Source organism: Sturnira hondurensis, unplaced genomic scaffold (assembly GCF_014824575.4).
Source record: "Sturnira hondurensis isolate 20B ecotype Veracruz unplaced genomic scaffold, ASM1482457v3 Scaffold0005220, whole genome shotgun sequence".
NCBI classification, from domain to species: domain Eukaryota; kingdom Metazoa; phylum Chordata; class Mammalia; order Chiroptera; family Phyllostomidae; genus Sturnira; species Sturnira hondurensis.
This window is the reverse complement of record NW_028077851.1, coordinates 4,398,268-4,414,692: the sequence shown is the minus strand read 5'-3', so window position 1 is coordinate 4,414,692 and position 16,425 is coordinate 4,398,268. Positions and strand designations below refer to the sequence as shown.

At 50.2% G+C, this 16,425-nt stretch overlaps 1 protein-coding gene across 4 annotated transcripts in view; it reads right to left on the bottom strand.

Annotated features, from left to right (window-relative positions):
• Positions 1 to 6,906: 6,906 nt before the first annotated feature.
• Positions 6,907 to 16,425, bottom strand: part of PHKA2 (phosphorylase kinase regulatory subunit alpha 2) — a 66,932-nt gene continuing 57,413 nt past the window's right edge. For all 4 annotated transcript variants that reach the window (XM_037046257.1, XM_037046259.1, XM_037046260.1 and 1 more), the window contains 4 exons: positions 16,116 to 16,286; positions 13,979 to 14,032; positions 13,065 to 13,265; positions 6,907 to 12,365 (listed from right to left, as the gene is read on the bottom strand). In XM_037046257.1, coding sequence (XP_036902152.1) covers positions 12,195 to 12,365; positions 13,065 to 13,265; positions 13,979 to 14,032; positions 16,116 to 16,286 — 597 coding nt within the window. In that variant the 3' untranslated portion in view covers positions 6,907 to 12,194. The remainder of the gene's footprint in view (positions 12,366 to 13,064; positions 13,266 to 13,978; positions 14,033 to 16,115; positions 16,287 to 16,425) is intronic.

Below are 16,425 nucleotides of genomic sequence, written 5' to 3'. Positions count from 1 at the left end.
GAACAAATCTACTTATCACTTGCAGCTTGGTAGATAAAATCTTTGAAAGCATAGAGAATATGGGGTGATAAAAAATATTCCTGTTGGAAACAAGTTGTAGATCCCTGAGGCCACTTACATGCTGGGTCTGAGAAGATTAAATAGCTCTTCATTAACTAGCTTCCAGGAGACCCATGATCTTCCTCGCCCTGGTAACCTGGGGTCGGTGTGAAGATCCAGATGAGGTGACATTGTTGAAACTTCTGCTGCCTGAATGTGTATTGCTGCTGAGTGATAAAGGTGATTGTGTTGTGGTTGTGGGGACCCTGCCTGGTGTGGCTCAAAGTAACACTGCTTCCCTCTCCAAGAATGTCAGTGTCACAGGACGCTGGGGGAACGCATCAAAGAACACTGGATGTGGAGACAGGAGATGGCTCTGCTCCCGCTCAGTTGCTGCAAGTGCGTGACATGGGGTTTGCATTTCTTCATCCGTAACAAAAATGACAAGGCAGGATTCCGGAAGGGCTCTTGGCAGCTCCCACAGCCTGTAAATCCTGCCTCTGTCAGGTCTCCTGCCTGTGGCTGTCTGTAAAGTGAGTGTAGCCCTGCTCCCTGAGCACTCAGCACTGTCACTGGAGGTCTGATGGTGGCTTGCGGTGGTGGTGATGATGGTGGTACAAGTTCACACATTAGCATTTCCTCCAGGCCAAGTGCTGTTCTAAACACTTAATGCATATTAACTCATTCATCTTCACAACCACCCTAGGAGGTAAATACTATTATCATCACTCCTATTTCACATGCACAGAGAGCTTAAGCCAGCTGCCCACGGGTCGTCCAGCTGGTGCAGTGAAGAGGGCTATGAGCCCTCAGGTCTCTGGGTGGTCACAAGGTTATTGTGGTCTTCTGTCCATACTGGGAGCCGAGTTAACCAAAAGCCGTGCAAGTATCTGGAAACTTCATTTTAACCAGGGTATCAACCTCTCCCCTTTCACCAAAATTTACTTTTTAAAAGTGAAAAAAAAGAGCAATAGTAAAAATGGCCAGACTTGCCCTCCTTTTCTTTCCTGGTGGCCCAGGGGCATCCACCTTGGTGCTGGTGAGATGATTTCCTTCCTGGCTGCCCACTGGGCCCTGTGCCATGCCCCAGCTTGAGGCTTTCCCCAAACAGGGATAATAAGTGAGGGCAAGTGATTTAAAATAAAAATGAAAATAAGTAAATGTGGGCAGAGAGGGCCCTGGATCCTGATCCCAAGTATAAAGACCCCAAATAAAGCAAATATAAATAGAAATTCTGCAGCAGTGTGATTCACTTTACCATCATGACTCATGCTCTGCTAAGGTTTTCGTGAACGATATGTTCGCAGTCTGATTTAATTATAGCCCAATGCACTGCTGCCTCCTCGGTGAGCCTTGGGAGTGTGCCCCAGTCCTCACTACCCTGGGGGGCATAAGCTGAAAGGCTTCCCGGTGCGAGTGGGAAAGGGCCCTAGAAATGGTTTGCTGCAGGTGCCATTTGTCATATCATGTGTGATGGACAGCTCTCGAGAGGACCTTAGCAAAGTAAGGAAGGCAGCCTCCTCAAATAAGCTGACAAAACCCTGTGATTGGTCTAAGCCCATTGGGGTGCCTGCTTCTTGGGCTTCCCTTTGTGCCGAGGCTGGATTGAGATGCACAGAGCGCTAGGGTGTGGGTGTCTGCAGTGACTGATTGGGGGAGAGAAACAGGATTTAGTCAAAGCTCCGTGGCGAGGGTGGAGGGAAACCCAGGCTGCCTGCCTGCATGGACTGGTGCTTTCCCCACTCCTCATTGCTTTGTGGCTTCAGGGAGAACACTTGGAACTGCTGCATTTGGAGGGTCTCATGTCACAAATGAAATGCACCCACAGTTGCATCCTTAGTACGGGACCAAACCAGTAGCTCACCCCCCCTCAACCACCAGCATGAGAGAGAGCATTAGTGTACATTTCAATTGAAAATGGTGCATTTGCCCCCAATATCTGGCATTATGCAAAAAGCACACCAACTGGCTTCTGTTGAGCTTCAGGGTGGCCAGATATAAAATACTGGGCACCCAGTCCAATTTGAATTCCAGATAGTTTTTTTAGTACAAGCATGTCCCAAACATTAGCTGGGGTGTGGCTGTACTAAAAATTTATTTGTTGTTTATCTGAAATTACAATTTAACCAGGCATGTTATGTTTTTATTTGCTGTGAATCTCTGGACAAATGGCTTAAGCAGTGGAGTCTCCACTTCTGGTCCTGCAAAATAAGAGTAAGTGTTGGTGGCCACCACATCCCCTTCTTGGCCTGTGCACCATCACCCAGGACCAGGACTAATCACGCACATTTGTGCCCTTTTCCCCTGAATTGCCTTAGGCTTATGGGAGACACCTGCCTAGGAAGTCGTGACTCCCCCTTGCCCCTGTGGGGAAGGACTGTCACACAGCTCAACCTCGTCCTCTCAAGGCAGGAAGTGGTCTGTCTAGAAGTTGACACTCCAGAGCCCCCTGAGGGCTGAGGCTTTCTCAGCTCCTTCCCCTGCTCCACTGTTTGCTTCTCTCACTTCCTTACAGGTCTCTCCCAAGAGCAAGCTCTCAATATATCACTTACACAAAACCCTATAGCCGGAGACACCAGAATTACTCATAGCACACAGAGATGGCTTGTGCCCTGAGAATGGGAATGTGTTGGGGGCATGTGGTCCTTGGGGCTGAGGTACAGTGCTAGGCAGCAGAGAAGGGACTTGTCTCCTCCCAGGAAGGTGGGAAATGGGGAGTAGGGATAGGCCTCAGGCCTGGAGTCCTCTCTGCAGAGTGGAGCTAAACACCTGAGGATGGGTGGAGGCTGCCTAGCTGCCCCCTCTCCCAGAGGCAGGCTGAGGAGGTTCCAGGCCTGCAAAGGCTTGGTCTCAGCTGAGCAGTGGTTGGGGAAACTGTCGGGACCTGATTAAATGAAGAAAAATGACATGGGGCCAGGGTTCAACCAAGTGCTGCCTGAATGCTCTCCCTGTCTCCCCATGTTGTTGTGTGTGCTATTCCATATTATTTTGAAAAGAAGCTGTGGGAAGGATGAATCCTTAGAAGGTGTACAGTTTTAAAGAGCAAGGCCCGGCTGACTCTCAGCTCTGCCATTTCTATACAGGCTCTGGAATCTGGAGGAGTTTCTGTCTGAGCCTCTCTAAGCCTCCACTTTCCTTTCTACAGAATGGGGATAATACATGCTTCCCCTCAGGCCCTAGGCAAGAAGTTCCAGGACAAGGACTTCAAAGGTTGAAGATGAAGATAGCACTTTCAAGCTCTTTGGTCCTCCCCAAAGTGCTCTCCCTTGCATCTGTCCAACCTGCTTCATCCTTGGTCCACAGCAGAGAGCGCCACTCAGGGTGGTGCATAGGGCCATGAGCTTGACCTCGCCAGAGTGCTAGTTACTAACACCTGAACTGGGCCAGACCAACGTCTACCAGGTTGCCGTTGTGATAGAACTCTTTCTTTTTTCTTGTTCCCATTATCTCATTTTTGTTGGTCCTTCAAAATCTTACTTGACAAATGAGGAAATGAGACTCAGAAAGTGACTTGACCTCCATGGCTACGCAGCTAAAAGGTAGCCCATCTGTATCCAAAACCCACGTTCATAAACACCTGGGGTGCCTCTCATAGGATTAGGAGTCTGCATATATATTCGTGGGATGCCACTGTCACTGAGCCTCTGCCATGTGCCAGCAGTGTATATACATTACCATAGCCTTATATTATCCTGTTATTGTTATTATCTTTACATTATGTGTTTATCTCTGCAACTGCCCAATGAGGGCAGTTTATATACTTACTTTCCCATTTCAGAGAGGAGAAAACTGAGGCACCAAGAGACCATGCATAATTCAAGGGTACCCAGATCCAGAGAGAATCGTGGAGGTCTGACTTCAGGCCCAGCTGACCTGCCAGATAAAGGGAAGGCCTAGGAGGTGCTCAAAGGGAGGTGCCACTCCTTAAGCCACATGCTGCCTCCATTCCGATTGTGCCAAAGGCTGACCATCTAGTCAAGGCCTCTCAGGTGGTGGTATCCACATTACAATACATACACTAGTTGTTCAGAGCTGTGAAGTTTGCAAAGCACTAACTAGTCCCTTAGACCAGAGCAGAACCTTACCACCCTCTTTTAGCTGGGAGTCCGAGGGCTACCTAGGGGCTGGCCTTGGACTGAGGGCCAAGCCCAGAGCACTGTTGGTCCAGCCCTGAGCTCTGCGTACACCCCAGGCTTTAGTCCTGATCTATTGTGGGAGAATTCATGAAATTTACAACCACTCCTGAGCCTTGGTTTCCCCATCAGCAAAATTCTGTGCTAATAACAGTCATGTAACTAAGCAAATGTAAGGTGGACAATATTGTGTCCTCTATGGATATCTGAGGGATGTTACTTGAAAGGTTATCCGGTGTAAATCTCTCTGCTTCCATCTGTCTTTCCAACACACCTGAGGTTGCCCAGACTTGAGACCCATAAAGAGAAAGTCCCTGATTCCAGGGACTCCTCAGAGACAATCCCATTGGTCTCAACTATTCCCATCCACACTCCCCTTCTCTTCACCCTCAAGGTGCACAGCCTGGGGTTCCAGCCTCTTGGAACGTTCCCCTGACCACTGTCGGCAGCAGGGAGCTGCTTCCTTCCTCCCAAGGATGACTCACTGCATTGCTTGCCTGCTTGCTTGCTTTTCATTGTGCTTTTTTTAAATTCCAAAAAAGAAATGTGTCAAATTTAAAACTCAGCACAGCACATCTATTTAAAGTGCAGAGGAAGCAGCCTTTGAACGGTTTGCAGAATGCGAAGCCTTTAGAGCCTAGAAGGCCTCAGCCCCACAGTCTTTTTAGTGCTTTCTAATGCCCCACTTGAAACGCAGCTGAGTGGGTGCTTGCAGATGACAGAGAAGAGGTCTGAAACCCCCTGGGTTGCAAATAAGGAGAAATTTCTCCAATTGCAGTCAAGAGCAAGCAAAGCTGAGCCTAAGGGTGACAACTGGGGACTGGGGACGGATTCTCAGCCAGCGTTCCTCTGTGGACCCTCACAGCACAGGGCACAAAAATCACCACCCCATCCATCCCCATAAGTGTGGCAGGCAGATGGGGGCGATGGCTGGGTACAGAAGTGTAGATATTTTGTTTGAAAATGGTTGAAGGACCACACAGGGTTAGCCTGAGACAGGGGAGGAGGGTTGAGGAAGAGAACAGGAATAATTTCCCTATTAGTCAGTCAATTGCCTCCACTTTCTAGCTACCAGATTCTTACCACTAAACAGCAGCTGAGCAGAGGCTGCTCCAGGAGCTTCTGAGAGCGGGAGGAGGGAAGTCAAATCATCTTCCTTCGGCACTTGCTCCCTTCTCCTCTCACCCCACCCCCCTCCCCTCGCCCCACACCAAGACAGTTCCTCCAAACCTGCTGTACAGTGAAAACCCTGTCCCCTGCTTCCCTATAAAGCAAATATCTCTGGAAGGATTGGCAGTAATAGTCATTCCTCTGTCCCAAACACCTCCAAAAACAAAGGGAAGTTTCCTCTTCCCTTTGATGGCACCACTTCTGCCCTCTGATTCCTTCCCCTTCGGCAAACATATTAAATGCACTCCTGCCTTGGGCCTTTGCACCGGCTGTTCCCTCTGCCTGGCATGCTATTCCCCTAGGTATCCCCTGGCTCGATGCCTTACTTCCTCCAGGTTTCTGACCAAATGCTGCCTTATGAGAGATTTCCTCTAATCATCCCATATGACAGACCCCACCATTCTTAGGCCTCCTTGCCCTGTTTCTATGTTATTCCTGTCCTGTCCTTGGCTCTTGTTGTTCTGTCACATCATACATCTAACTGCTCCTTTGTTTATTGTCTGCACAGGGAGAGGGAGGAGGAATCAGATGCTGGCTTCTTAGCCCCCTTGGTGGAGCTATAGGGAGCTGTGAAGATGGCCTCACCCAGCTGTCATATCCACCCCCAGCCCTAGCACAGCACTTTGCCATCTATCAATAAGACTGACTTCAATACTGATGGATTATATTCTTAAGAAGCTTTTGGCTTGACGTCCAGTTTTTCAGGGGAATATTTTACTTACCCTTCACTTGCTGGGGGTGGAGGGGGTCCATCACACCCAGAGCAGGGTTTTGAAGAGTCAACAGGCAGCACCAGTGTGGCCTTTTCCTTCTTTGACCTTGCATCATGGAGAAAACAGAGAGCTGGTCCTGGTGGAGGACTGGGCCCTGGCATCAAGCGACAAAGGGCTGTGCTACAGCCTCTGCCATCCTCCCTTCTGAACCCCCATTCCAGCCTCTGCGGGCCCAGTGCTCAAACTCTCCTCTGGCTCTGGGCTCTAATTCCACCCATCTATCCCTGTTGACTTTCTTATTTTGTCTCTTCCCTTACGAAGCCTGGAGCTGTCTATACTGTAGCCTGCCAAGCACAGTGTCAACTGCATAAATGTGTGTTGACAGTGCAGAAGCCATCTCTGTTCTCCATCAGAGGACCAGGGACAGGAACATATATGGCAGGTGTGTGTGTGGGATCCCTGCAGGATGTGTCAGCTCAGGAGATTCGGGTTGTGAGGTCAGCACAAGCTGCCATGCTACATGGCAAGGGCCCACTGAGCAGTTTCTTCATCGCCTGGCACAAAGAGCTGCCTCCCCCGACTGTGTACAGGGCCCTCACAGAGCCACCGTGGAGCCTCCTGGGCCCGTTTAGCTCTGGATCTCTTGTGGTTCAGGAGGAAGAGGGAACAGCCGTGGGACCTGGTGCCGCTGCCACAGGAGAGGGAGAAGAAGGGGAGCGGCAGCGAGGCCAGCTGACTTCCATGCCTGTGCTCCCTTGAGCCCACGAGAGTCACTGGGATGTGTGCAAGAGCTCAGGCACGGATCCTGGGTGACAGCTGAAGGAAATGATCCACAGTGTCAGGAGAGAGGCTTACATCTGGAAGCAATTCCAATTCTTTATTTTTAAATCCTCCAGCTGGCTGAAGACTTACCAGGAAAAGATGCAACAATCATTCCTGTCTTGTCCCAGACGGGCTGTCACTCAGGGTCCAGAAAGAGGCTAATGGAGCTGGGCTGGTGGTCACAAAAATACTGTGAGTCCCAGTAACTCCTCCAGGGCCCCAGCAGGAGGGTTGTGATAGCTCCTTGGAAGCTGAATGCTGAGAGGTACCCTCTTGACTGTCTGGGTAGCAGTGGCGATCCAGCCATGACGACTTAGTAACATTTCTACCCAAAGGGAGAAACTGCAGTTGTCCTAGCTGAGCCCAGAGGGGGTACTGGAATGGCCTGCACAGGCTGGTGGTCCCCGGCATGCCCCTCTTCACTCCTGCTGCACACTCTTCCTCAAAGGGTGCAGATGCCTCTTAGGTCAATTCTCAGGGCAGACTGGGGATGGAGAGGAGACATAGGTCCTTTTCTGGACAAATGAGTAAAAGGCAAGAGTCCTGGCTATAGTCAACACTAAGTTTTGGATGCTCGGCATCAAATCCCCTTCATGGGTCTGTGGGATCTGCCACGTTATGATGCCAACCCCACGTCCACTTCAGGAGGAACTTGAAAATACTGGCTTTTCCAATCTCCTTCTCAGCTAAAAACCTGCCCCTTTACCCCCAAGCTGATGCAACACACCTGCCCAAGACTGAATTGACAGCTAGCAGCTGTGTGAAATCCACTCTGATGACAGGTGAAAGCCTCATGTTCAGTCTCCAAAAGAGCAGAGGCCATGACCCTAGTGATGGTAGGCAGCATGGAGGGACATCTGTGGTGCAAGCCCCAGGCTGTGAGCCTAGAAGCACCTAGAGGAGACATGGGTCCTTGTTCCTGTCTGAGGAAGTGCCAAGCCTAGTGACCATGTGACTTATCCAATATCCCTTAAGAAATATATTTCCTACCCAGCCAGAGGTGCTGTTATTTCCAAGTAAAAACTGTGACACAATGGCAAAGGGTGACACTGAGGCCATGAGAAATTAGAGCCAGTGACTGGGGCTCCTCCTGGGTGTGCCTATCCTGGGTTTGTACCTGGAAAGCTCTTTCAAAACAGGGGGCACGTAAGGCACAACCTTGGCCCCATGCACAATTCAGATACAGCTTGGTCCCATGTTGGACAGCCCCAAACCCATGCCCTTTGCAAAGCCTGGCGCTCTAGTTATACCAGCTGGAGGTGGAAGCATCTGGCAGCCACCCGCTGAGAGACAGGCCAAAGCTGCTCAGGATTTAGGTTTGAGACATGGAGGTCCTGGTACACCAAGTGCTAGGATGCTTTCATGGGAGGCTGGGAAGTATCCTTCCTTAGCTGTCTTCACAAACCCAAGAGTCACTGTGTTCATCTCCCATTACCCTACCCCGCGTTTCTGCATGCTGAGCAATGCACAATAAATACTTTCCGAGAAATTCATTTTTCAGAATAGTTGACATATTGCAATAAGGCAGAGGAATGAATCATCACATGACTTCAGAGTTCATTGGTTCCAATTATTCCAGTCCTTCTAAGAAGACATTTTTGCCAAAATTGCACATATGTTCCTTAAACACACAAACAACTGTTTTCTGATGAAATTGTTTCCTCTCTCAGACCATCAGTCAAACATTCCATGCAACAGACTTGAGAGCAGTTTCTCCTGCTGTTTTGGTCTTCTTATTCCTCAGAGAACTCTTTTGGTGACTCGAGGACATGGATTTTCCTAAATGGCTTCCTGTGGTGGGCAAGGGGGCTCTAAGAGAGTGACAGAAGCTTTTCTTTCTCCTCACAGCAGAGCTGTTGGGGGCCAAGTCCAGGAGAACAGAATGAATTCTGGGACCAGGCAAAGTGCAGAGACACATGGAACAGATGGCAGGGACTTCGAAAGCATAAGTCACCTTGAAGGACAATGGTGCCAAGGGAGGGGGTGGGAGGCTTTTGTACCCTCTGACAAAAAGGAAACAGTGAAGACAAAAGCTATTTGCCAGACTTGTACACGAGTCAATAGAACTGAGAGATGGTTCTGTGTAATTTACAGCAAGGGAGGCTGTGCCTCCTGTCTTCTTGTCCAGAAATAAATGGCACCAATCAGCTGACAAACTGTTTCTCTTCCCTGCTAATCTTTGGTCTTTTTTCTTTTTCTTTCTTTACACGGGGAGCATTTACATGCACTCTATCTAGGCAGCTAATGGGTAACAGTCTCTCCTTCCATCCATCACACTTCCATAGAGTTGCAGAAGGTCTAACTGACCCCTTGACAGATAGCCACTCTGGGAGACAGGGGCATGACCAATAGAGCCCAGCCCAGGTCACCGTCAGACACAGCTGGCTTCCTATTAATGGGAAGGCCATGGGCCCTGACTGCCAGAGATAGGGGGTGTTGGGGGGATTCCTGCAGTTTCCCTGGGCTTACTGTTGTACCAGTCTGCAGGCTTCCTGCATATTTTTCAGATGAGTAAATTGAGGAACACAAAGGGTAAATAACTGGCCCAGGTCAGACCTGAAATGTAAGGCAAGCTGGACTCAGAGACTGAACCTTCCTCCTTGCTGCTGGATTCACCTGGGTGAAAGCCAGGGCGAGCAGCAGGTGAAGCCACTGGCTGCTTTTCAGCTGAGGATGTTCAAAGACGTGTTTCATCTGGTTCTGAAACAGAATATGCTACCCCCAGCTCAGAAAAAGTCAAAACTGGCCTCTGTGCTCTGAGGATGGAGATAGGAAATCACGCACCCCCACCCCCCAAAACCACGAGACCAGGATGGTCAAGACAGGCCCCTGCAACATCTGTTCCTCTTTGTTGCGTGGGCCTCAGCTGCTCGTGAAAGGGATCAAGCCTCAGAAGCCTGTTCTTCTTTGAAGCTGACAGCTTGATGCTTGTGGAAATGCAGTACTATTTCAGGATTTCATTTGAGGTTTCAAAAGAGTGAATTGAAGGCTTGGCTGAATTGCTTATTATGGCTCTTCTCCTGGCCCGCATCTCTGTTGGTGAGCCCAAACACAGCATCCGTGGCTTTTGCACGTCATCCACGGGCAGGTGATTATTCTAAATTAGCACCTGGCTCATTTCGGAGGGCTGTAACTCTTCCTGAGCCTTCGCCCAAGAAGCAAGTGGAACTTTCACAGCTCGTACCATTCCTACATTATCTGTGTCTGAAAAGATCCACCAGGGAGTCTAGCAGGTAAACTTTACATGAGCCCTGTTTATGGCAAGTGTGTCTTAAGAACAGCAAAAATAAAGGCTATGAAATGCTACTATGAAACCTGGGTGGCTGTGACCTGCCCTGGGCCCTCAGAGGCAAATAGGAGTAAATGGGTTTCCCAAGGAAGAAAGAGCATGAACAGGAAGGCTCCCAGGCATGGCAGGAGCTCGGGGTGGCGGTGGGCAGCATGGTGCCCACGCTGTCACTGGGATCTGCCCCACCAGTGCCAGTGTTGTGAGGGGATCCTGCACCTTGTCTGGCTCTTTGACACAGGCTCTCCGCCGCCACCATAAAGCATGGTGGCCATCTTTTCACATCGACCTTCCCTGAGTTGCATCTCATTTCACTTTGTATTCTCACACAGGCACAGAAAGCACTTTCTCAGCACAAGCTGACGAATGAAGTAAGGATCTAGTAATCTGAGGAGAATGGTTTTACATACTGATATTAATGGCACGGTGGGTGGGGAGAAGGGCAAGGAAAGGGGGGAGAGAAAGCATGTATAAGCATGGGAGTAGAAGCTGAGAGATTCCAGAGCCTTTCCCTTCAGTAACTACTCTGTACTTCATAAAGGGAAGTACTGTATTTTCAAGACATGGAAAACAGAGGCATTGATGTTCCCTGTGAACGGCGCCTGGACACCACCGAGTCCAGGTAGGTGCACCGCGACTTGTGATCTGGGCTGCCTCTCCCAGGGGCAGCTGCCAAGTATTTGGCTGGGACCGAGAAGAGGCTCTTCGGCAGGAACTATCAGGAACTTCCCTTGGCTTCTGGAATAACTGTCTTTATTACATCTTGACTCTGAGGATGCATCAGGCACTGCAATGTCCACTCAAAGCAGCCAGAACATCACGTTTCTCCACTGTCACTTAAACTTCCCAGCGAATATCCGATGACCATGTTCCCATTTCAGAGGCAGAGTTGTCACAAATCCAACCCATCACTCTCAAGCAGCCAGAGTTCACCATGTGGCCACCAGTTGACTGTCCTTTCAACTCCATTATTCATATACACTGTTGCCTATTGCCCCACCCCCGGGACAGCTGGAGAGAACCTCTATCCCCCAGGACACTGGCAAAAGATTGGCGAGGCCCTGCCTGGTCACGATTTGTTCTGGATTCTCTACGCTCAAGGCCTCCAACCGGAAGTGCTTGCAGGAGAAGCACTTGAGTCCCCAGCCTCCAGCCCGGCTTTATCGTAAGAGAGCATTGTTTTTTGCGGGAGCACACTACTACAAATTCCCATGCCCTCTGGTGCCACATACTCATCACCTGGCTCCCCCAGAGGGAGGGGTGGAGGGTGATGGGCCTTCCAGAGGGACCCCCCGCCTGCTGCAGCCCCACAACAGCTGGCCCAGCTATCAGAACAGTTTTCTCCTTCCCTGACATTGTTTCTTGTTTGCTGGATTCCAGGAGATGTGAGATATCTTAGAAAGCAGGAGAAACTCCTAATTTGCAGGCAGTCAGGATAAAATCCTTGAAGACCATGAATCAAAGGTAATGAAGGTAGCTATGGCAATGAAATAAGATGTCAAGAAAGCAAGCAAAACTACAAGAAAACCAAGCTTCCTCAGAAAGCTAGGGTTGTTCTATTTGGTAAACTCTTTGGTCCACAAACAGAATACATCCTGTTAAGATGCTCCACTTGTCCAGGTTGGCTTGTCTAGCTACTGCTCCTGGAGGTATCTTTAATATGTGCAGTAGCTCACCAAACCTATTTTGGTAACTCTCTGTGAAAGCCAATTTAAGCTGGCTTCTCAGTTCACTCTGTTCTGAAAAGAGACCAGTTTCCAATTCCTCTTGAGACTCCAGGAGACCAGATGGTCTGACAAATGTGCCAAGAAAATGGACCTAGACAATGATCCTATGCTGCTCCTTGGGGAGGCACAGGATTCCTTGGTTTTCTCTGTGGCGTGCTATACACTGGTTTCAGTCACTGCCATCTCTGCCCTGCCGGTGCTTCTGATGAGACATGCTTTTGTGACAGCACAGGGGATCTCGGGCAACAGAAGAAAGTTCCCAGTGAGGCTAGGGGGCAAGTGACAGACTCAGAGTGCCGAGGCCCTACTGCATCTGGCAGCCTGAATTGGGCAACAATTCCTGCAAATGAGAAGCCACTGCCTTTGTTAGGTAGGTCATTGTCCCATAAGCCCCACTTGGAGCACTGTCGTAAAAGAAGTGGCAAATGCCTGTGGCCGGGTCTTTCTCCAGGGTGTCCATGGCACCAATTGACATCTGCGGCAAGAAAAGGCAGAGGATAGGATGAGCAGAGTTTGCTCCTGCAGCCCTGTGATGACTCTGTGCTGGGGGCCTGGGGGAGGAGAGCCTACAGTGTCCAGGGAGAACACTGGCCTCTGCTCTGGACACTGCCCTGGGTTCCTACACACCCCAGTTGACAGGGCATCACTGACTCTAACGAGAGTGGCTTCTAACGCAACTTTGGGTGCCAAGTAAGTGGTTTTGTCTACCCAGGGCCATGTATAAGCAAGGATGGTGTTTGCACCAAAACCTATGTTGAGCCCTGCCCAGGTAGCTCAGTTACTTAGAGTATTGTGTCGATACTCCAAGGTTGTGGAATTTAATCTCTGGTCAGGGCACATATAAGAATCAACCAATGAAGGCATCAATAAGTGGAACAACAAAGCGATGTCTCTCTCTCTCAAGTCAATTAAAAAAATTAAAAAAAAAAAACATACACTGAAACGGGCCTGTCCATCTTCAAAGGTCTTTAGATTTCCCAAGTGGCCACTGTGCCATTTTCTAACCAAATGGTTGACATTTTTCACCATCTGTGGTGACATTTTCTTTGTTCAAGAACATTCTTTCGTATTGGACACAGGATCTCCAGCCTAGATAAATGTCAGCCAAACTGGCTACTCTGCCTCTGTCCCCACCTTGGCTCTGGCGTGACTGGGCAGGCCCGGGCACACCCACCTGGTCCTGCAGGAACAGCTGGTTGGCCACGTGCACAATCTGGTCCACATGGATGATGCCTCCAATGCTGTTCATCTCCGTGTCCGAGAGCAGCGTCAAGACCATGATGGCTTCTACCAGAAGCTGCCGGTACTCAGGCTGGGGCACACGGTTCAGCACCGTCTCAACATGGACAGCAAACTTGATCTCCTGCGGGGTCATCTGCCAAAGGCACCCGTCAGGGTAGTCAGGAGTGAGCCAGGACAGACACAGCCTTGTCACCAGTGCTAATCACAACACCCACTGGATTGGGACCTCAGCTCACATGCTGCCTCCTTTTTGGTCGCTGTCCTGACTCTGTCAGCAGAAACCCTCTGGAACAGGAGCCCAGGGCCATGCTCTGGGAGGCAGCTGGCCTTGTCCTAGCTTGATTCGCCTCACCCACTGGACTCTGAGTTCCTGGGGACAGGGACCATGTCTTATTTTTCATTCTTCATCATTCTTGTGGCATATGGCATGGTGCTTTGGGCAGGGTCAAAACTAAGAAATCAGTTTTTAAAAGAATGTATGGAGAAAAGAAACCAGGGAAAATGGCTGCTCTCAGCAGAGAGAGGTGAGAGGGGGGTTGCATAGGGGTCTCATGACTGTGGCATGCAGCTTTGCTTGTTTCTTCTTAACAGGGTTTTATGGGGCAAATCTAAAGACCTTGATAGTCAGAAATGCTGTTTCTGACAGGAAGGACAAAAGGTAATACTAGTAAATGTGAGAAAGAACTTTGCAAAATTTTACGGTTGAGTAGCTAAAAAGATCAGACCTTCCAGTGACCCATCTATATATGTAAGAAGCTTGAAAGAAGTATCAGTGGTCAGAGTCTGTGAAATACAGTACTTGGTGGAAATGGTGGAAGGCCGGCGTTTGGGTTTTTCCTGCAGTACCTCTCGTGTCGTTGAGGACGGGAGCACGTAACCATCGATGGACAGACCATGGCACTGCAGGCAGAACACACACATCACATGCCAGTCAGATTCCAAAACGTGATTGATACGTGTGCACGCACATGCACATATACACACAATTAAGTCACTCTGCCCTGGAAACCTGCATGAGGGCTGGAACACGCCAGGCTGTCATTTATTTTTAGAGAGCTGTTCTCACTGCCCACAGGCTGTGTTTTTGATGGAACGATTCTAGAGAACCAGCAGGCATGTTTCAGATCTCACATGAACAACACCCCAGGAGCTGCTGGGTCCTCCTCTGTGGAAGCTCTGCATTTCACTTGGCAGAGAGACCCCCACTGGTGTCATAGAAAGGGAGAGTTTCATGGCTCCTGCTGGTGAAGTGCTACTTCTGTGCCTTTGCAAAGCATCTATTTTTGAGATTGCTATAATAAGCAGCAATCACAAAAAACTCAAGCACATGCACAGACACGCACACGCACACCCATGTATATAAGTATCAAGCGCCAACTCAGTACAAAATGCTGCTTTTTCATAATAAAAGTGTCTTGGTATTGAACCAGTGGAAGTCTGGGTAGATGGAAGTGTGTGATGTCCCAGGAAGAGTGGGGAGATTTCCTAGGAATAGTTTGTTTTAGTCTAATTGGCTGCCTTCTAAACCCTGTGTCCTGGCTGGCAGCAGCTGCCCACCCCTGTCCCTGGGAGGCTGACAACAGAGCGGGTGCAAACATCCGTGCCTCCTGAGAAGAGGCAGAGAATAGAGAACTAGAGGCCGTTGCGGGCTCCGAGGGCTCTTTTCTCATGTGGGGACCAGGAGCCCAGCTGCATGAGGACAGGGACGGCTCTGACCTCCCCATGCCCAGCTCGATGAGGAAGGCCTCAGTCCCCCCACACAGGGAAGCCAAAGGTTCCCTAGCAGTCCTGGGACTCTGCCACAGAAATACTACAGTGGGCTTTGGGAAGGGGCTTGTTGTATGTGCTCGATCGGGATGACTTTTCTTTCCTCTCCTCCTGTGAAATGAGCTAACAAAATTAGCTTATGAAAAAAATCAGTCCTGCCCATTGCAAGAGGAAAGACAGGCTGTAGTGCAACCCAGGGAGACAGAAATGCTCTGGGGCTGATGTCAGAGCGGGGCAGAATGTGAGTGCAGAGAGCAAAGGGGCGTGGCTCCCCCCAGGGACTCCTCCTTGGCCATAGGCATTTGGACTGGGTTCTCCTATGTTCCGGTCAGTGCAGTGCAGTCTGTGCCTGTCCCCTTACATCTTTTTCTGATGACCTCTGCTGAGATTTTCATGGCCCCAGGCAGCTGCAAAACGCAGCTGCATCTGGTAGCCACAGGACTAGTAAGCGCTAGGGTGAGCGGGTCTGGGGTCCTTGTCTTCCACGTGGGGAGGCAGAGGCCCAGGGCGTGTAGAGCTTGTGCCTTCAGGACCTTCGAGCGCTTAGGACCTGACAGGGTGCCCCGAGATGGGAAATGCTCAGTCTTGTCACTGAACAGCGTGGATACCGTGCCTGCCTAACTGTGCAGGGGGCTCAGGGATGGTGAGGTGGGGGGCTGTTGTGGGTCATCTATGTCATAGTGTTTTCACCCAAAGCCTTCCCTGCCTTCCCTGGTTCTTGTCTATCTTCTGACCTTTCTATGTTCCTGATACGTCAGCAGTAGCCCCATACAGCCTGAGCTGTCACCTTCTGTAACTTGCTGTGGTTCCCGTGAGTGGTTTTCAACCAGGGGTGACTTGCTGCCCAGGGAGCACTTGACAATGTCCAAAGACATTTCTGGTTGTCACAACTGGGGGAGGGGGTGCAATGAGCATCTATTGGGTAGAGGCCAGGGATGCTGCTTAATACTCCACATGCAGAGAACAGACCCCACAGAAAGAATTCCCCAACCCCAAATGTCAGTGCAACCAAGGTGAAGAAACCCTGCTTTAGGCTGTGTGCTATGCAAGGTCAGGTGTTATGTGTTCGCTTACTCTGCAGCCACATGCTGCTTGATGATACCAGTAGGTGCCACCATGCCTCCCTAAGGGAGTAAGGGGGATCCGTTCATTTCCCTGGGAGTGTGTGTCCCCCAGCTCCGAGGCCTGAGGAATTCAGCACAGCAGCCAAGCTCACCTTCTGAAGGATCTTCCACACCTTCTGGTAGAATCCCACAGGGACCCTGTTGATGGCCCCATCCAGCCTTCTCCTGCGCAGCCACTGGCCCTGCTGCTCCCCCCAGCCAATATGATGCCCGCCGGAGTCTGACGATGATGTGCCGGTGGGCGAGGACGGCGTGCTAGACTTCTGCAAGAGAGACAGTGCGTGGCCTTTAGAAGCCTCATGGCTGGCTCTGCAGGACAGCCCAGTGAACTAGTGGAAACAGCAGATCACCACTTTCCCAGAGGGTAATGTGGTTTCCTTGATTGAAGTCCGACCAGTTCTT